The following is a 21,547-nucleotide window of genomic DNA, read 5'->3' as shown; positions in this document are numbered from 1 at the left end:
TCTACTTTTAGTGAAGTTTAATGGTCCAAAGGGTAGTCTGCAAGTCAGGAATATGATCTTGTTTTCTGTGAGGATGTTGAGTGTCCCAACAGACTTGGTTTGCCCTGCAAGTCTCGCTGGGACCCCTCACACAGGCACCTTCGGCCTGCTGGTTCGGGGCCTTTGGCTGAGACCAGGCTTTGGCCCTCAGGAGAGTAGCCAAGGAGCAGCAACCATAAGACTGCTCCAGGAGGGACAGCAGGGCAGGAGATGAGGGGGACCACAGTGTGGGCAGGGCAGTGCTGTCACTGATGGAACATTGTCCTGAGGCAGAGCATGGTGAGAGCAACAGTTTTCATCAAGTGTCTGGTGCTCGTCAGAGTAGGGCAGTGTTATGTCCCTGATCTGTCAGGCAATCAGTCTGAGATTCAGGAACAGCAGGGAATAGGAGACAGATGGAGCTATATAGTGCAGCTATAGTGAAGCTCAGGCAGACTTGGGGTGGCCAAGTCTGAGCTTAAGAGGGAACTTGAGCCCATGGCAGTGCATCTGGTGTACTGGAAGGGGTACTGGGTGAGGCAGGGCTGGATTTAATGAGGGACTTGGGTCTTAATGAGTCTTAATGAGGGACTAGGAGCCCTGACAGCCAATTAAAACTCTACAAGAGAAGAAGCGCAATCAGTTTCAAAGCAAGGAACTCCAGGAATATGGTAAACTTCACTGCTGAATGTCAAAAGATTTTAAGAACCAGACTAAAAATTAGGCTAAGAGTAAGGTGGAATACTGAGGATCTCAGTGAATCAGAGAATTGTTCGTGTCTATAAAGCACAAAGATTACCAGGTGGCATTCTGCTTTAAAATAAAATAGAGATGGTTTGTATGACAGAATTTATTTTTGAGATTTTCAGCTCACCACATCTTTCTGCTGTGCAAATTCAAGCATAGGGAACAGAATATTTTTTTTCAAATTGTCAAGTAGGTTGTTTTCAAAATAAGCTGCAGAAAGCTTGTCTAAATTGAAAAAAAAAATTACCAGCTCTTCTATCTTCATTTTGCTGCCTTTATTTTGCGCTTTTAATGGCAGAGCACTGTGTTTATTCAGTTGTGCCATCCATCTCTATATATTCTACCCAAGGGAAGAAAGCCACACTGTGGTTGTGCTCAGATTGCGTAATGTACTCTGAGATACAGATAAATCCCATTTTGTTAGATGTCTAAGTTACTGAATCTGAAAAGCTTGGGTCTGCTGCATTTTCAGTACAGACTTTTCATCTGTCCATTATATTAGTCTCTTTTCATGGTTCCTTCTCACTTATGTTACCAAGTCCACAAAACAAAGGCTTATGGAGTTCACAGAACGAAGCAGTGGTGTAAAATATAAGCTGCTAAAGTGTTATATTTGTGATTTAATGGCACCCATAAAACTACAGACACTTTGACTCATTTACTTGAAGTTTTCTTACACCTGCATGTGCTAAGGCACATATGCACTCTGCAACCTGCAATAATAGTGTGATTCAGGATAAAAAACTGAAGATGTGTAGTCAGCACACAATGCAGTTTGAATCTGGCTAAAATATGAGTTTATGCTAAGCACTACAAAGTGTGTTTTTCCCAGTGTGGCATAAAATGAGGTAAACAATTTGCACAATTGTAAGTCAGTGCAACCTTAAGTAAGATGTATATGGGTTTTTAGCAGCATCATTTGTGTTTGGGGAGCATTGAGCAGTCATGATTTCCTTTCTTACCTAGTTAAGGCTGGGTAGACAATGAGTCAGCCTTTATTGTGAAAAAGTAATTTCCACCTCAAAGTGTTGCATTTCCCTGCTGGGAGAGGTAAGATTTTATGAGTGTGAAGAAGCACTTTTTTAGTGCAGCAGAACTAGAATTTTATTTGAGTATCAGGTTCCATAATCTTTAATAGATCGGGTATATCTGAAGATGAACAATACATTACTGTGATCACAACCCTCCATGTTGTGATGCATGAAGCATGGTGCAGAAAAGCATACTAGGAAAACTCTAAAGAAACAGGATGCATTAGAAAAGATTGGTGTACATGATCTGGAGTATACACAGTACAGTTCTTTTTAGCCTAATAATTTAGAATGTATCCTGTTCTTTAGGAATAAAAGAGAAAATCTAAGGTGAATGTAAAACCAAATCACTTTGCAAAAGGAAGTCTAGGAGTCTTGGTTGTTCTTGTACAAAAATGAAAACAATGTAGGATTGCAGGATACTTTCAAAGTACGATAATCTGTTCCTTAACCTCCTTCTTTTATGTGAGATGCCAAGATGTTTGAAGAGAAATCATAAACTTTTAGTTATTTCATAAGGAAAAATAATATGTAAAGCTTTTAAATTCACTTTCTACTTAAACTTATAGGAACTTTTTGCTATTAATATATCTTATAAATATTTAGATATATTTTGAAAACACTGAAAATACCTTCTGCCTAGGCACCTCTTGTCTCCATATTATCAGGCTGCTTTTCTTACAGCCTTCCATGGATATTTTCTTCTGTCATTCTTGATTATAGCTGAGTTCCCATATTGATGAATGTCCACAACAGAATCTGAAAGGCATTGTTACTTTTTATGTGCAAGTATATTCCTTATCAACTTTGTTATGACTTTATTATGTGTAATGATCTGTTCCTGACATGCGCAGCTTTAGTTACACAGCTTTCTATTTTGTGTCTGTATTTTTTCGAGCTGTTTTCTCTCAGAAGTAGTAAATTTATGGAAAAACACAGTTCAAAGAGCAATGTGTTGAAATTACCAAATACAAACTTTAAAACATATTTTTATATCTGCTCATGTCAAATTTCACAAGTGGTCTAATATTTTTGTGTTTTAATTGCCACTATTTCAAAGTAGGAAAGAGAAAGCTATTAAATATTCTGTGTAGTTTATCTGAGGAACTCATTTTAAAAGAAATTTTTGCACTTTTGAACATTAATAACCTATAGCATTTGTTACATATCTTCTACATATCCTAATTAATTTGCATCAAGAAATATAAATGCTGCCTATCTATGATCTAATTTTACTTTTCAAGACAGAGCAAAAATAGTAGGAACAGTGGTATTTTTTTTGCATTTCAAAATCACTAGAGATCAAGCATTTTGAACTAGAGCAAAGTCATAAAAATGTTGGCATTTTTATAGCGTGTGACAGGGATGTGACAAAAATCTGATATATATTTCAGATCTGTTCAACTCTCTCATCTTTGCCCAGTGCTTCTCCAAAATGAAATTTGTATAAAAACAGAATACTATTTTCTTTTCCCATATGGGCAGTGGCTGCTTAACCAATTTCAGCTAACTGTTTAGGGGCCTAAATTGTCGCCCATCTTCTAGACTCTGCTGGGATGTCCTTTTGACTCTCTCTAGATTACCAGACTGAATTCTAAACCTTTTTTGTTATTCTGTGAAAGATATATTTGTATACTGACATATTCAGCAATTGATGCATGATTTTGATTTAAAAAATAGAGCTCTTCATTTAATGTGAGAATATAAACTTTTTTTTTTTTTTTTATCTGTCAGAATGGTAGAGTAATTTGGGTGATGAAGTAATTTGGAGGTTACCTAGTCTCAGATCTGGATTTAAATAGTTCTGAGTCCTGTCCAGTTAAAGTTTGAATACCTCCAGTGCTGGGAAACCCAGTGCTCCTCTGTGTAGCTGTGTAAGTGGCTGGAGACTTAACATGAAGAATTTCTTCCTTAGAACTGTCTGGAATTTCTCTTGCTGCAACTTGAAACTGTTTCCTCTTTTCTTTTTGTCTTTGCCTCTGAAAAAAACCCATCCTCATTGTATTTTTCATCTCTCATTAGATGATGGGGGATGGTGAACAGATTTCTCCTAAAGTATTCTCTGAAGATCAGGCAAAAAAGACTTACTCTCCTTGTGCATCATGCATCCCACTTACTCTCCTTGTGCATCATGCATCCCAGACCTCTAACCTCTCCAGTGATCCTCTCCAGACTGTGGTGATGGTGAAGTGCGCAAAGTTGGATGTGGTAGTCAGTGTGGCCACACAGAGGGGAAGTGTTCCCTTCAACCAATGGAGAGCATTACTCCTAAAGTGACCCAGCTGTCTTGGTGGAACATATTCTGTCTGTTATTCACCTGAATCCGTAGGGCCATGTGTGCAGATTTAAGGAAATTATTTAAATTTAAACAATGTAAATATTAATGTAACTCAAAGAATACACTCCCCATCTTAACTTTGTATTTTGGTGTAGCCAGATTTATGAGATTTGGCAATAATGTACCTGTTACAAATAACAAAAAGTAACAGATGTTAAAGATAAAAAATAATATGATCTTTGAGTGCATAGCAAAGTGACTGAAAAGGGAGTATGGATGAGAAAACCAGGATGTTCAAGTACTTTTTAATGTTATGCTGAGAAACCACTACTCTCCTACCAGGGTTTATTGAGCACAGCGGCTGATTCCCCATGCAGAGGCCAACACAGAGCAGCATCAGATAAAGACAGAATTGGCAGAACTGGGAAGAGTCTTTTGACTCTCATTCTGCAGGCACAGGAATGATGTGCCCCAGCAGAAATTCAGGAGAATGAAAAGCTAAATGTTTTCAGAAAATTTTTCCCAGTGGGATCTCAGAGTGTGACCCTGTATTTGCTCCTAAAAAATAAATAATGCTTACCTCTTTTATTTCAGGAAGAAAGGAAAAACACGTAATCCAGCTTGTAATACAGCTTGCCCTACAAGATGCCCTTCAACCTTCCCATGTTTTCCCTAAGCTCCAGTGCTATTCTGTGGCATCTGTCAGTCTAGTATTTGTACAGTTGCTGTTTCAAAGTACCTGTACATTACAGCTTTGTGCAAAGCAATTTCAGAAATGGCTCCTTTGGTGGTTGAGACTTGTCCTGTTGCATTTGCAGATTTTATTCCCTGGAGAATTTTCACAGAGCATTATTTTCTATTTTACTTCCAGGATAGATCTCCTTGGCTGTTCTTCTTAAAAATTCAGTCTTGGTGTTTTTAAAATACCGTTTTTTAATATATATCTTTCCCCAGGTTTCCCTCTTCCTTGTGAGTGGAATTTTTTTCTGCTTTCTTTTGATCTCAAATAATTCATGACTGCTGGTGGGCCTTTATTTCAGAGAAGACTTGTCTGCTTCTGTACAGCAGCAAACATGACAATGGTAGATACAAGACAGAAATTGCGAGTTGGTGTGCTTTTGGTAGAGGGTTGTGGTTTTTTTATTGCTAACACTGAGCAATGAAAACTTGCTTGTCCAACTGCTTTGTGCTGTTCCTTCATTATTGAAATGCAGGATGATGCTTTCCACTGTGATTCTGACAACTAAAAGGTACAAAATACATTGGAAGCACTGATGATGAAAGCAAATTTTCAGGAGAAGAAGGTATGAGAAGGGAGATAGCCCTTGGCTTCAGAGGAAACAATTTTCTTTTGCATTTTTTTTCTACTTTTAAGGCAGCCTTAAAAGTGCAGAGATATGTTTGAACATGTTAAACATGTTTGAACATGTTAAAAGTGCAGAGATATGTTTGAAAAAGGTTTTATCAATAGTGAAATTTCAACTTTCCTAAGATTTAGTACTCATTCAGGTAATGTGGGTAGAGTATGAAATCTCATTAACTTTTGCTGATGAAACTTAACTTATGTCATTTAGGCTGGATGATGTTTTATTCTTGCCAATTCTTGTTGAACAAGATGACGCATTCACCTTGTGTTAACCACCACCCAATACAGATCCTGGAAGTAATATGTGCTTTGGGTGAATAGCAAAGTGACTGGAAGGGAGCACTTCTTCACTGAAGAGCTCCACAGGAAGCACAGTATTCAAAGAACAAATTGAAACCACAGTGTTGGAAAACCACAATGATCACACCTTGTCTTTAAAGAAATGATTTCTTTTTTAGTGCTTGCCAGGTAAAAGCATGTAGAAGCTTGAAGTAGCCAAATAGTAATCAGGTTGATTGCAAAACTGACAAAAGCAATCAAAACTCTGGTATTTATGTACTGTAAGAGAAAACGACCAGGAAGCATTAGATTTCAAAAAAATCCAAAAACCAAAAAAAAAAAAAAACCCTAAAGACTTTGGACTAACAAAATTTTCTTGTATATGCTAATCTCTGTTTACACTTTACTGTGGGAAAGACAGCAAGACATCTCAAAACATGTCCTAAGCTTTGTTCAGTCATCTTTCCCTAGGAAAGCAAGCTCTTGATTACATAAAAAATGAAGGAAAGCTTCATTCCACTGTAGGGTCTTGACAGTTTTGTTCCTAATAATATTTTAATTTTTGTTCCTAATAATAATTTAATTAGTAGATATGGCTATTTCAGGTTTGGAACTCAGTCTAGCCTGTTAGGGGTGCATTGAACTGAGTCTAGTTCTAAGGAATTAGACATTGTTATTACAACCAGAGAGTAGGTAATATCTATTTTCTCTTCAATAATCCTTTTGCTGTCAATATTGAACCTTTTTTGCAGGTCAAAAGAAAGCATGAAAGAGGCTTGATAAGAGAGGCTGGAGCATAGATGAACCTTACTCCAGACTGTGACCTTAGGTGGAACTGTGGATCAAAGGGGTTTAGAAGGCTGATAAAGAGTGAGAAGAATTAGACATGACTGTGTCAGCATTAGGATGGTAGTGCTCATAAAACTTATCAGCATTGTATCAGCTTTCTTCAGGATACTCTTTGAAAGATATTTACAGCATAGAAGTAAAGCATGGAGGACTAATATAGTGGAAGTATAAAGTGAAGAATGTCCCACCTCCTAACTCTGTTCCTATAATTTTCCACTCTGCATTTCTTGGAGAATTTGTTTTTACGATATTATTGCATTTTTATCAGAGATTATTCAGTTAAGATTTCCTGATTTTCACTGGACAGAGTTAATAGCTTTTGTCCTAGGTTTGTGATTCCATTGTCTTACGTGGTCTGATTTCATCATACTGTTAGCTTTCCAGTTAGTACTGCTTAAAGGAGAGCTTTTGCAGATCCTGGTTTCATTGGTTATATATCCAGATGTAAGTGGGGAAGAACCAGGCCTATGATCAAAAGCACGATAAGGGAAGAATTATTAGAGTTATTTTTTGTTAAAGGCAGATGTCCTCAAACATTTTACTTTCAGGCAAACATGTTCCTTTTTCTGAAAAAGGTTATGAAATTTCAAGTAAAAACAAGCTAAAAGCAATTCCACTTGTTTTGTTCTAATTTAGTTTAATAGTTTTGTTCTAATTAGTTAAGTAGTTTAAGAAGAATTGGGCAGGTAGAGCATATGGTGCAGAACCAGTTATCTGCAGGTTTAATGAGAAAGGAAAATAGTAAAATGGGAAAAAGGAGATTGCAGTGTACCATAAAGACCCTGTTTCTGCTGAGCTCGGGATCATTGATGTGTACTAGGTAAATGAATTCCCATGCTCATCTTGCACACGTCTGTTGTGTCTGCGGAGAGGATGCAGTGACAAGTGCTGGTACAGGACCAGTGGTGAAAATACCATCCAGGCAGGGAGAGTGTTGGGGACAGCCACTGGTGGTGGCACTGCAGCCTTGCAGTATTGCACACAGTTCTGTGTACTGCAGCTTGAGCTGAAGAGTGCAGCCTCTCATCTCTCAACATGAGAGAAAGAAAATTTGCTTAAAATACAGAAACATAGCTTTTAATCTGCTAGCATTACCCAAAATGAATCTGCTTCACACCAGCTTTGATGCCAGCTCTTGTTTATTTTAAATAACTTAATACTTCTATAAATAAATACCCTTTATTGAGGATTCTATTCTTTATTAGGTTATACTGAAGTAAATACTACCCTGGAAAAATAAACAGAAGGCTCTGCACATTAAGAGATGAGGAGGAAGTTTGCAGGTATCCTGGTGAATTCAAGTGTGGGTTGTTTTATTTTATTAATTACTGAGAACACTTTCAAGACAATAGCATCTTCTGTATGTGAATTAACATAGTTCAGGTGCCCCATTTAACCTGGGATATAAAATAATTTGACAAGGTAGTAAAATTGGAAGTAGTCATGATGTGTGAAATGCACATTTGAGTGTGACTTCCAGATCTGTTCTGAAGATTTTATTATCCTATATCCGTATAGTTAATACCACTTTTTGGAGTACCCAGTGAGTCTTCTCACAGCCTATATTAAGCAAAGATCTGAGTCTTTGTGGGAGTGAGTTTTCTGACTTGTCATAAATTTATACCTTTAAAGGATCTCACTGATTTAGTTTATTATGTCCAGTCTTTATTTCAGATGTATCACAATCTGTACAGAATGCCAAGTATACTGAAATCTGTGAATGTTACATAGTGAAAAAGAATAAATATTAGAGCAAAAGGATGCTTTGATTTTTATTTTGTATATGCATCTTTGAGTGTTTTTAAAGACTGTTTTTTTTAAAAGGTGTTTCCTGAAGGAGTATTTCTGTTTCTGGCAGAAACACTAGTTTCCTGGGATTTTTTTTTTTTTTTTTTTTTAGCTGAAGGAATTGAATAGGAATATGGTGTTTGCTTTAGTGAAAATCAGTGAATATATTGGCTGAATCGGTTGGTACGAAGAAGAGTGTATAGCTAGACTGTCATCTCTGCTTTTGCTGCTTTATGCTACTCAGGTAGTCATTAATCCTTACTCTTTCAGACTTTCCAGTTACTTACTTGTAGTAATCAGTCCAACATAATTGAAAGGGTGGGAAGCTATCATGCATGGGCTGTAAATTATTCCTCTTTGTACTTATCACCTTAAGGCACGGATTTCAATTCATTGAGAAAGCAAAGCTGTTTTAAAAAACAGTGTTCAGATTAAGCATTTTGCTTGGAAACTTCAGCAAGATAGAGAGACATTTCTGATTTCTGCCCAGACAGAAATTTTGCTTTGTCTGTCTGCATGTTTTTTGATGACAGGGTCATCATAATTTTAGTGAGTATGAGCAGGTGAAATTCCTTGTTGATGTACCTGATCCCAAATTGCAGAGTAAGTTCAGTTACCTTTTCAAATTTGATTTTTTTTGAGTGTGTTGAACTCATGGGGTAGGTGTACTGCAGAAGGGTAAAGCATGGTTTTACCAGTGTTGGCTCTTAGACTCCTTCATTTGGTATTCCAAAATTCCTGCTTTCTTCAAGATATACATATACATACACACACACACAGACACACACAGACACACATATATATACATACATATATATGTGTGTATATATATATATGTACACACACACACGTACATGCCCTTTAGTAATGGGGAATTTCACAACTGAAAACCCTAGCTGGGCAGACAAAAAGAAACAAATATCAGTCTGAGAATGAGAGGAATTAGGTTAAATGTGTTGCATGGACACTGTAAAATTATCTAAAATCTAGGAATACACTGTACTTATTAACACTCAGAAAAGTACCTGTTAGGATTTCATGGAGTTCTTGAAAGTATTTGTAGAAGACTTCAGCAAATCCGTGAATGTTTTGATGCATGTTCACTAACAGCTAGTAGATACTCCTAGCTAGGAAGATAACTTCTACTGAGCACCTTGAAAACTCTAATTAGAGAAAAAGCTCTGATTAGAGAAACTGCCTTGGCATAAAAGATTCACCAGGATGACCTACTTAAAAGGATCATCATGTACCTAAAGTAAGGCTACAGTTTGAAATCATAAATATTACATCAGGACTTTTTTAAGGCTGCATTTCTCTTCCAGTAAATGCTTCAGTTCCCATTAATAGTTGAATAGTGCCATCACATTTGATTTCTCCAAGAAACAGTCAAAGTGTATGAAATTAATCCAGAGGAAGATACTAAAAATAAAGACTTTTTTTACTATAGGTGAATTTCTATTATTAAAAAGCTAGGGAAATATCTTTTAGCTTCTAAAGTCATGTCAATGTGATTGTAGGCTTCATTTTCTTGTATCAGAAGTACATCACATCCTTAGTTTATTTAATGCAGTCTGTAGTTTTTCCTATCCCTCAAAACACTATTAGCCTAAAACTCATGTCTGGAGTATACTTCTGGAGACATATATGCAATAGAATGAATAAAGGACAACTTCTTAAAGCCTTTCCTTGGTCTTCTCCCATGCAGCTCTAAGGGCAGTTCACACTGCTTTAGAAAGGGTAATAAGATTAGCTTCAGAAATTTCCATCTATTTTTACTCCTGCATCATATCTCACTGCCTCCTTAGTTGCATTACTGCAGTTTTTCTGAGGTAATGCTGGAAAATAGATAATTAAAATGATCATGGTTAAAAATAACCTTTTCCCCAAGCTGGAAGCAGGCTGTGTTTTCTTAGAAGCACTGCTAAAAAACTGTAGCTTGCTTTCTCCCAGGGGGGAGGCTTCTACAGTTTGTTGCAGTGTCCAGATTCGCTCATGTGCACACACACACGCACACACACACACACTTTGGACATGTGAGTAATGATGCAATTTTGTAATTGATTTTAGCTGTGCTAACTACAGACTGTTGCAAAAAAATGATCCTGCATTTCTTCCTTTTGTATGCTTGCATGCTGCTGTCATTTCTATCTCCCGCCCCTAGTGATAGTGCAGATGTGTGTTGAGCAAATTGTCTTGCAGATATGCCTGAAAATGCACAGAGGAGAAGGGAATGGTTAGTCTTCACTCTAATAAGCAAACTGCTCTTGACTCATTGTGTCTGCATTTGGGGCTGCATGAGATTGAAAGACACAGCAGGGGAGCAGGGAGGAGAACTGGGGGAAATGTCTTGGTGCTTTCATGCAGCTTGGTTATTGGGAGCTCATGCTGGACTAACCCAGGGAGATGCATTGGCTGATAATACACAGTTGCTCCTCTCTGAGCCTACTGTGAGTATAGATAGTGAAGAAAGGAATGTGTCTGTCCATGACTGAGGTATTGGGAATCTCCAAAGTGCTAAAGTGCCACTACTTCTGCCCACACAGCTCCCAACATGGAATTTTTTAGGGTGGGATTTCATGTTGCTAAGACTCGGTGTGAATGCTCTGTGAATGCACTGGGTAAATTCAGTCAGCTTTGAGACACTGGTACAGATTGGAGGAATACTAGCTTTCTACAGGATTTGTGTTAAATAGAAGGCTAGAGAGATATTTCATGGTACCTCACTGAGACAAAGAATAAAGTTTGTAGCCCTTTCCTACGAAACAGGGAGTTCAAATGAGAAAGGATATTGCAGACAGAGTCAATCTGGTGTATGATGCATGGAATTGCTTGATTTCTTTCAGAATAAAACCTGCCATCCAAGACTAGATAGCAAAAAATTGAATTCTGAAGATTCTCTGATACTGATATAAAATTTATCTTTTGCATATTTTCCTTGTAACCTGTGGTATTTGTATCTCTGAAGAAAATGCAGGCTTTTGTATTTGAAGCCCTCTATTCTGATGTCCAGTGCTTAAATAAAGATTGGGATGATTCTGTATCGGTGTGAAGAGGCATCTAAAAATAGCAAAGTATAAACTTTTTTCTCTTATATTTTACAGGTTGAATATTACAGTTTCACTTGTACCTGGGCTTTTTCCACTGATGTCCAACACCCAATAGACATTCCAAACAATATTTGGCAGGTACTTTTGCAGCCTAACAGCAGTCCTTCTTTGACACAGGATGGAGGACACCTACAAGGACAGGACTTCACTAGTGAAAGGGGCCAAAGATATTGCTAAAGAGGTGAAGAGGCAAGCAGTGAAAAAAGTTAATAAAGCAGTTGACAAAGCCCAGGATGGCTACACACAGAGGTCCTACAGTCGATTCCAGGATGAGGAAGATGATGATGATTACTATGGCCAAGGAGGAAGTTACGGTGTAGAAGCTAATGATGATGAAGGATCAAGTGAAGCAACTGAAGGACATGATGAAGATGATGAAATTTATGAAGGAGAGTATCAGGGAATCCCCAACATGGGGCAGGGTAAGGATGACATGGCAGCCTTAAGTCAGTCTGTGCGTGATGAATACAAGGATCGTCATGAACTGGAAACAGAGAGGAAAGCTGATGAAGAAGAGCTGGCACAGCAATATGAATTGATAATACAAGAATGTGGCCATGGTCGTTTCCAGTGGGCCCTCTTCTTTGTGCTAGGAATGGCCCTAATGGCTGATGGGGTTGAAGTGTTTGTGGTTGGATTTGTGTTGCCCAGTGCTGAAACAGATATGTGTATACCCAATTCTGGATCAGGATGGCTTGGTAAGTAGAGTCTTCATTCTATCTTTTTGCTATTAAAAGATTTGCTTACAGTAACACTAAATATGTATTTGTCATCAGAGAAGCTTTTATAAAAAGAGATTTGTCTTGAATATAAATACAATTATTTAAATTAAAATTAATTGTATGTATTAAGAATTTAATTAATATTGTAGTTTTATTTTTAGATTTTTGTTTTCTTAGTCAGTCAGTAATAAATCGCTAAAGAGAAAGACCACACTGTGAAACTTAATAAGGAGAGGGACAAATTTTGTTCTTGTATACAAGAGTAGATGTCCAAATGAGCTAATCTAAAAAAAAGTGAAACCACAAAACCAGCCCACAGATGGAGAATTGGAGTCCTGTTGAAATTATAAAGGTGTAATAAAGAGCAGATGATACAACTGTATGGCAACATTTTCACACATGAACCTTTGAAATGGTAAGGTGAAATTAAATCTAGAAAATGAAAAAAATTCCAGTGAAAAGGCTATCTATTGCAGCCTTTCACTCTTTTTGTTTATAGTCGTTTTATGCCAGTGACTGTTCTCCAGCCAGCCAAGGAGAATACTGTTTACTTGGGGTCAGGGTGACAGAAGAATGAACAAGAGCCTGGGGTGTGCTTTTTGTGTCCGTTCTGCGGATGGAGATAGGCTGTGTCCCATCCCCTTGCCTGTTCCCTCCTGTGGTATGGTGAACAGGCAGTCTGAGCCAGCTTTGTGTGGCTTGGTAAAGCAGCAGTGCTGCAATCTGGTCCATGCTGTCTTCCCTGGACACGCCTGGGCACAGAAGGTAAAACAAGGCTCTCATGGGGCAGGGCTGGAGAAAAGTTGTAGAAATGGTACCCCAAGGAAAAGGGGAGATGGGCAATTGGGACAAAGCGGGCAATGAAATGTATATGTGTAAATAAGTTACTTGGGCCTGAAGACTGGAGAAAAGGAGGATATACAAGACATTTAAAAGCCTTTGCTTTGTAGCAGAAGTTCAGCTTGCACCCTCCATCTTTGCAGCAGATGTTTATGATGCAACAGATCTCATTTTGGTTTTGCTCAGTTTCCTGACATATTGATACCAGCACTGAGGGTCTGTGGGTTTCAGTACTGTGGACTGCAGTCTCCCACAGTTATATCTCTAAGTCTCCCTCCAGGTGACAGGAACATAAGTGGAAACAGATGAGGAGTTCTCAGATAACTGTGTCCTTTGCATTATTCTTTGCTGTTTGATCATTTGTTATTAGAACTACTTTGCCTGTAATGCAGTGATTAAACTTAAAATGGAGGGAAATAAATTATTACAGTTTTAATGGTTAAAGAGGTTATATGCTGAATACACATAATTTGTTTTTTATTGCTTGTTTACATTAAATGCCAACATAGTATGTGTCATGGTTGGACTTGCGAGCTTTCAAGTCTACTTCTTAAAGAATGAGAAACAAAGATAATGCAAACCTGTATCACTAGATAAATGTCAATGGGTCAGTGCCGATACTAACATACAATGCCTCTTAGAAAAGTAGTGAATGCCCAATTTGCTTTTTTAACATGATTTTTTCATCTAGTCCTTGGTAGCTGACTTTAAAATCTACTTTAGTATCTTTAGAATCTACACCTCAATTTTTATAATTTTTGTAATTTTTATAATTTTTATAGTGCTGGAACAAAAGTTATTTTTCTCACCCCCATTTTTAATTACTGATAAACCTGCCTGTTTTACTGCATGCACCCTGCTCAACAAATGAAAGAGTCAAAATTGTCTTTGTTCTCCAGGGTGATAAAATGTGAGGGTAACCCCCAATGTCCAATTAATTAATATTACATTGTATTATATATATATAGTAGTATATATAATACTATATACAAATAGTATTCTTTCTAAACAACTACATTAAATATTATGGAGGTGTTTGGAATTGGGAGTGGGGAGTATTGTTCCCAGAGTAACAGGGGCCATGATTATTCACATCCACCTGTTGGGGTCTGACCCATGTCAAGAAGGATGAAGATTTCCCTGTCACTAGAGTTCTTATGATGCTGTCTTGAGAAGTACTGGAATAAGTCTGTAAGTATTTAACTAAATTCAATACAGAAGCTGATAAACACATTATAGTTACAAGTATTTGTATATGTGTGTGTGTATATGTGTGTGTGTGTGTGTGTGTGTGTCTATAAATGAAGCTTATTGACAAAATTAAGGTAACAGCTCTGGAAACTCAGCTGTGCAAGCAATGTATTCTCATGCCTAAAATGTAGAAATCATAATATATCTTCCTATTGCAATAATATAAAACTAGCCTCTCTGTTGTGGTACTAACAAATAATTGTGTACTAAAAGATTAACATACAAAAGCAGGAAACAACAGCGATAAGCAATTTCTTTCCCAGTGTGCATTGAGGGCATTGCAACACGTGACTGCTCTAGCAATAATTTCACCAAAAATATATTTCTTGCCCATTGTTACTAAAAATGTATCATAAGCTGCAAGTCATCAGCAAACTAACGTGCATATGGCTTATAAACGGAGTAGATATGCTGCTTGCAGACAGCATAACCTTAATTCCACTGATACAAAATATTTGTTGTACCAGTGAATGCTCAGTGAAAGCTTTTTTATGTTGTCATAACTGAGCCCTCACAACCATGCATTTCAATTATTTTGCACTTGTGATTTCACCTTATAATTACATCCTAACTGAGGTCTTCCAGACAGGCATAATTCTTTTTCTCATGATTAGAATTCCTTAATTCAGAGGATTCTGATATTGCTAGAATATTAAAGTCACAGGACTAATGTTAAGAGTTACAAGGTAAAATCAGTACACTTATACAGTATTTATTTTTCAGGCAATTTTCTAGACTGTCAAAAGGCACACTAAGAGCATCTTAATTTCTCTTTGAAAAAGCATTAATTGATTTAGTTGTAAAAACTAATTTCTCATATATCATGCCATGACAGTTTACTTAGAAACTTGAGCTAATTAAAAACATGTGACAATATTTATTGACCCTCCCTGTTCCATCTTTTATTTTTCCAAAATTCACTTTTGCAAGGACAGTTTCCCAAAATCCTTCCATATTGACCCTTGCATGAGCTTGAAATCACTGTTTATTGATCACCAGCTATGTCTCAGAGCCTATAAAGTCACATAACAAATGTGCTGGTGCCATGAACTAGCCTCAAGTTGTCTTTTGAATTCAATAATAAACCAATACTTTTTCATCTCGAGTAAGTGGTTTTCTTAAGAAGTGGGCGGTTGACTAGCTTAAATTATTCAACATTATAGTGACACGTCACAAAGCATGAGAGAAAAGTGTCCTTGATGTATATATAACTTGGCTGTACTTGCTAACTCCTCCATTTAAGTGGATTTACACTGGCCTCTTGGGTTCTGGCACCACTGGGACTAGACTGTACCTTTGTGAGACAGGTTGTGGGCTCAGGCCTAAAGATGCTATTTTAACACTTTTCCTGCTTGCATCTTACCTCTTTAATTTCATCAGTCAGAAACAGACTGTTCTTAGGTTAATTCTCTGGGCTCTGATTTGGGTATACTTTTCTATCCAGTTTTTCTCTGTCTTTGCATTCACATTGGTCTTTGCATTCAGATTGCTCTCAAGTTTTATTGTGTTGGTTTGGTTTTTTTTGTTTTGTTTTGTTTTGTTTTGATTTTTTGGGAGGATTTTGTTGTTGGTGGTGGTTTTCGTTGTTGTTATCGTTGTTGCTGCTGGTTTTGCTTTGTTTTAATATAAAATTCTTATTATGTTTTTTTCTTTCCTCAGCATCTCTGCACCTGAGATACTGAAATAATGTTTTTCCTAAGCTAGGCAAAGCTGTTCTTTCCCAGGTGTGTCTGTTCAGGTTGCCTGAATGCTCCTTCTGACCGTGCTGTCGCTGGTTCTCCCATGGGACCTGGAGGGGCTCACCCTCGTGTGTAGGACCCCTGACAGCTGCACTGCTGTCACCCTTGGTGGCAGCACATACAGGCTGACTCCTGCTCAGCTGGTCTTGAGGCCACTCCTCACAGCATCAGTTTCAGATGGACATCTCTGTTCTGTTTTTGTACTTTTCATGGAATCATAGAATAGTTTGAGTTGGAAGGGACCTTTAAAACGTCATGCAATCCAAACCCCCTGCAATATGCAGGGACGGCTTTAACTCAGGTTGCTCAGAGGCCCGTCTATCTCAATAGCAGGAAAAAATCTCTACATCTCAGGATTTAGTGATTATTTTAGAATCTTTTATTTTGATTTTTTGCATGTGTACCGTTAAGACATCTTTTACAGAGGCCAATTGCTTCTCGCTGATTTCCAATAGTCTCCCTGGTCTCTTTTGAATTCCTATATAATCCTCTATAAGAAATTTAGACTGAATGATCTCTGGAGGCTGAATAGCCTTCAACTCTGTCTTGTCTTACCGTTGTGTTAACCTATGTGTTAGTCAAGACTTTGATACCGATTCAGAGACAGTACTGTAACAAACTTAGAAATAATTTTTATATGTAAAAGACATTCTTAGGCGATGAGCCAGCCTACAGACATTTTCTTCCTTCTAAAAAACACAAGTATTGTGGTAAATCACTGGACCGATAATGCAGATACTGTGAATATGAACAGCAACAAACAGCTTACCGTGGAAATAAAATTATTTTCTGAAGCACCACATTTAGTGTCACATAATGCCTTGACCTAAGGGGTTTTTTTGTTATTTTCTGAATTTAATTATCAATTTTTTGTAGTATTTGTAGAAAGAAGAATATAATTGATGTGACTAATTATTTTGGGCAAAAGCAGGTCTCAGCCTGGGACAACGGCCTATCAATTCTGCATTGATTACTAACTTGCATATTAGCTGCTTTAGTAACAGTGCTTCCCATGCCTACTCTGTCTTGAAACCTACCAAACATAACCAGCATAACTTTAATCCGCACAGTTCTTTCTCTTTACGTGAGAAGAAGTGCTCTCCAGAGGCTTGGTAGTTGATGTAATGTGCTTAAAAGCTCTGCTAAGAATACCAAATGATCTCTGAATTTTTCCACTTCTTAGTTTAAAGAAGTACTGGATTGCCAGATCCTTGCTATTTAATTTGATTCTGGTTTTGCAATGATAATTTTCAACAACTTTATATTCAACAAATACTGTCCTTCAAACTTAGCAAAGACAAATATAAGTCCTTCCATTGGGACAGAATAACCCAAGTCACTCATAGGAACTAGTCACTAACATGCTGGGGAGAAAACAGCTCTGCAGAAGGATTTGTGCCTTTTAGTAGGAAGCTAGTGGACATAGGACAGCAGTGCCTTGCAGGTGCATTGGCAAAAGTGACCAGTAAGCAGAGGGGAGTGATTATTTTCTGTTTTCAACACAGTAAGCCCACATGTTGGATTCTCTGTCCTGTTGTGGAGCCACCTGAAAAGGAGAAATTAACAAATGCAGGCAAATTTTGTAGAGAACCAGTAATGTCACAAGAGAAGTAAAATACACAGCATACAAGAGATATGGACCCGGTGTGTGGTAGCATGAAGGAAAGAGGTCTGAGGTATCTGTCTGTATTATTTGGCAACAAAAGTGAGAGAAACTACCGTGAAGGCGAATTAAGATTTTTCTCAAAGGAGCACAAAGATCAGAAGTTGCAATTGGGGATCATCTGGTACAATGAAGAAGGTTTGGAGTGAGGTGGTCAATCACTGGGAATGTTTCATAGAGAAGCTGTAGGATGTTTGGGAGATTTTGAAAAGCTGACTGAAGGCCTGAAGCCTTATCTTCCTCTGAGGGCAGCTGTACTTTTAGCAGAGGTCAGAATAAAGCTCTTCAAAAGTCTCTCCCAACCAAAATTTTTCCGATTAATTGTCTGCGAATGTATGGTACTTCCTCCTACCTATGACTAAAACACAAGCTGCAGCTGTTGCGCTTCAATAAGCTTTTAAAGGAAATGAGGGTTAGAACTCATGGATTGTACATAGGCTTGCTGTTTCAAACACACACCATGGTCTAAATTAATTTAGGCAAAACCATATAGCTTTAATTACTTGTTCTTCTCCTGAGATCTGGCAGAAAGCTGGAAGCACGTGACCAAATGGTGGTGAATAAGGGGCTGCACAACCTGAGATTGATGGGAATATTTTTTAAATATTCATGTATCTACATGCCTAGTGTGATTATTTGCTGGTTAAGAGGTTTGAATTTAAATACATTGTCACAAAACTGTCCTTACATCACAGTAAGCCTGCTGCTGAGGGAAGCAGTTATCTGTGTATAACATTGTTGTCTTGTTTTGTGGAATATTAGTATAGGTCATAGAGATGGATGAGACTTCCTCCATGTTACTGCAAAAAATACGGTGGGAGAAGGGGAGTGTCTTCTGGTTATATTCCAGTTATTAGTATGGTACTGCCTTTGTTATGACACAATGCACCACAAGTGGCATAAAATAAACGAAATGCCGTTTCTCTTTTTCTTACTATGTTATGTTGATGATGGACTAGTAGATGTACTCTTAGGCATTTGAAATTTGTATAAATTTCAAAGTATTACTTTTATTCAAGAGAGCATAGATAGCAAAAAAGTTAGGTCCTTAAATATGATCTGGTGTATATATACAATAAAAGCATCTAGGTAAAGACTGTTTACTATTGGAGCCATATCAGATGTTTGCTGGTGAGGAATCTCACTGAAATAGCAGTGACAGTCTGTTGCACTTACAGTTAATAGTAGTAATAAATCTTTAGCAGCAATAGAAATAATTAGAAATAGAGCTGCAGTCATTGAAATACATTCTAAATATTCCAGAACAAGGTGAAAATTGGTCTGTAGGATTAATGTGTTACTCCTTCAGAAGGAGATGCCAGAAATTCAAATGCCATCATGCATGCTGTTCACCTTTGGTGCAGTTCAGCTCCCTTGCAAATGACATTATTAAAGTCCTCCTACTCAGTGCTTTTCTCACTTCTCTTCCAAAGACAGTTTTTGAGGGTGAAAAATTAAGAGACAGATCCTTACAATTTCTAAGCTGTTACAAAATGTGGACATGTGAAAATGGTGGTTATGTCTGGTTTTGTTTTCTGTGGGGAAAAAGGGGACAGCGGAGGGAATAGGCGAAGGGATTTTATTTGTTATGACCTGGACTAAACCTGTATCACATGGAACATCAAGGACTGTCACCAGACAGGATCTGGGAGCACAGATTTAAACCATTAATGAAACACAGTGTACTCAGTGCTCTCTCTGTGCTGGTACAGGCTCCCAGTGTAAGCAACTATCTAAGGTGGGTCATAGCTACCCTCTTTTGTGAGTATGATGTTGCTCTCCAACCACTTTCTTGAAGCCAGTATTAGTAGGGTGAACAGACCCATTTCAAAAGTTTTTCCCCTTTCAGGTTGTTTCTACATGCAGCTTTACTGCAAAGATCGATAAGGATCATTGACCCCAACCCATCATCCTGCTCAGGACAGCCCCAAAAATCATACCTGAGAGCCTGAAGGCGTTGTCCAAACACCTTTTGAATTCTGTCAGGCTGGTGCTGTGGCCACTGTTTTGGGAAGCCTCTTCCAATGCCCAGCCACCCTCTGGGGGAGGAACATTATCTTCTTCTTACCTAAACTTCCCCTGGCACAGCTTTATGCCACCTCCTCAGGTCATGTCACTTGTCACCAGAGACCAGTGCCTGCGCCTCTGCTTCACCTCGTGAGGAAGATATAGACGGCAATGAGGTCTCCCCTCAGACTCCTTCAGGCTGACCTCAGCCACTTCTCATAGGGCTTCCCCTCAAGACCCTTTATCATCTCCATTGCCCTGCTTTGGACACTTTCTAGTAGTTTAATGTCTTATTTTTATGCTGTGGCACCCAGAGCAGCCCCCAGCCCTTGAGGTGAGGCTGCCCCAGTGCAGAGCAGAGCAGGACAATCCCCTCCACTGCCTGGCTGGCCATGCTGTCCTCATGCCCCCAGGACACGGGTGGCCCTCCTGGCTGCCAGGGCACTGCTGACCATGTCCAGCTTCCAGTTTTTAGTATCATTTATTAGCATAGAAAATTGAAGTTAAATAATTATTGCTTGTAGTTTTCTTACAATCTGCCTCAGAAATTGAGTTTGTCTAAAATAATCTAAAATCTTTGGGCTGCTTTTTTGCTCTTGACAGGTTATTTTCTGGCTCTGCCTCTCCCAGCACAGATCAGTAACTTTACCATTAATGTCACACAAATTTATGGTCCTACAAAAGTGGCCAAAAGAAAGAAATGCTTCCCAAAGGAAAAGCCTGAGGGCAATGTTGATTTCACACATTTAATTTGGCTGTCGCCTTCACTTTTTCCTCCCTCTCTCAGCTACCTTGGGACCCCTGGTTGACAATACATCAATTCTTAAATCAATGTGTCAAATAGAGTTTTTTAGCCAAACTGAACATTTAAAAGAATATGGTGCAGTCTCTTCCAAGTCTCAGTTTGGTTAATTCTGCAGCAGAGTTTAGTATAATCTGCAAGCTTTCAGATTTTCTGCATAGCTTTGAATTTTGCATCTTGCATCAAACGTTGATCTATGAAACGAAACAGAGACTGTACGAGCTCCTTGTCAACACAAAGAAATATTTTTACAGAGAAAGTGGTAATGAACTTCCTTAAGACATGGACCAAACATTTTTTAATGGCTTGGTCGTCACAGCTGAGTAAATATCTCGCTATGCATTTAATTCTTGAATTTAATCAATCAAGGATTTTTGAGCCTGTCAAAGTTTGACTTGTCTTTTCTTACACTATCAGTGTGTTGAAGAATTGAAAGAAAATTGTATGTTATTATAGCAACCATTTGAAATAGCTTCCTATTCCAGACCTTTGGCTTGTTTAAGGGAGTGTCAGGGCTAAAAAAGATGGAAAAAAAAATTTTAATCTGGTCTGGCTTCATTTTAATGCAGATGTAATTCTTTCCTAGTGAATGGGCACATCAATTCTCACTTTACACACTTGTTTCACTTATTTGAGCTATCAGTTTATGATTGTTTCAAATGTATGAAATATTACAACTTTCATAACTGATGCAAAATCAAAGTTGTGGTTATACAATATTACACAAAAAATACTTATACAAAATAATACATTAATAGGACATATGTATGTTTTTTTAAATCTTCCCTTCATGCAAATGCTTTTTCAGCAACAGCTATAATTGTAGCTAAAAGTCTGTCTGATTTAACAAGAAATCACAGGATACTGTGATTTACTGACATTTATAATAAAGTCTCTTGTTTGCATTTAGTCTTATTCATTTTTCAGTGCTTTGTCAGCCTTATACAGAATGAGAAGTATTGATATAAGGGAACAATATAAATGTAAGATTTTGTAGTTTCACATGCTACTAACAGGCCACAGGAGTCTGGGGTGAGTTACTCACGGATTTATTATGTGA

General features: G+C 37.8%; 1 protein-coding gene across 2 annotated transcripts in view; it reads left to right on the top strand.

Annotated features, from left to right (window-relative positions):
- Positions 1-21,547, top strand: part of SV2C (synaptic vesicle glycoprotein 2C) — a 119,684-nt gene that overhangs the window by 14,701 nt on the left and 83,436 nt on the right. For both annotated transcript variants that reach the window (XM_064735129.1, XM_064735130.1), the window contains exon 2: positions 11,458-12,161. In XM_064735129.1, coding sequence (XP_064591199.1) covers positions 11,582-12,161 — 580 coding nt within the window. In that variant the 5' untranslated portion in view covers positions 11,458-11,581. The remainder of the gene's footprint in view (positions 1-11,457; positions 12,162-21,547) is intronic.

This window comes from Zonotrichia leucophrys, chromosome Z, assembly GCF_028769735.1.
Source record: "Zonotrichia leucophrys gambelii isolate GWCS_2022_RI chromosome Z, RI_Zleu_2.0, whole genome shotgun sequence".
Lineage (NCBI taxonomy): Eukaryota > Metazoa > Chordata > Aves > Passeriformes > Passerellidae > Zonotrichia > Zonotrichia leucophrys.
This window is presented reverse-complemented; position numbering and strand designations above follow the sequence as displayed.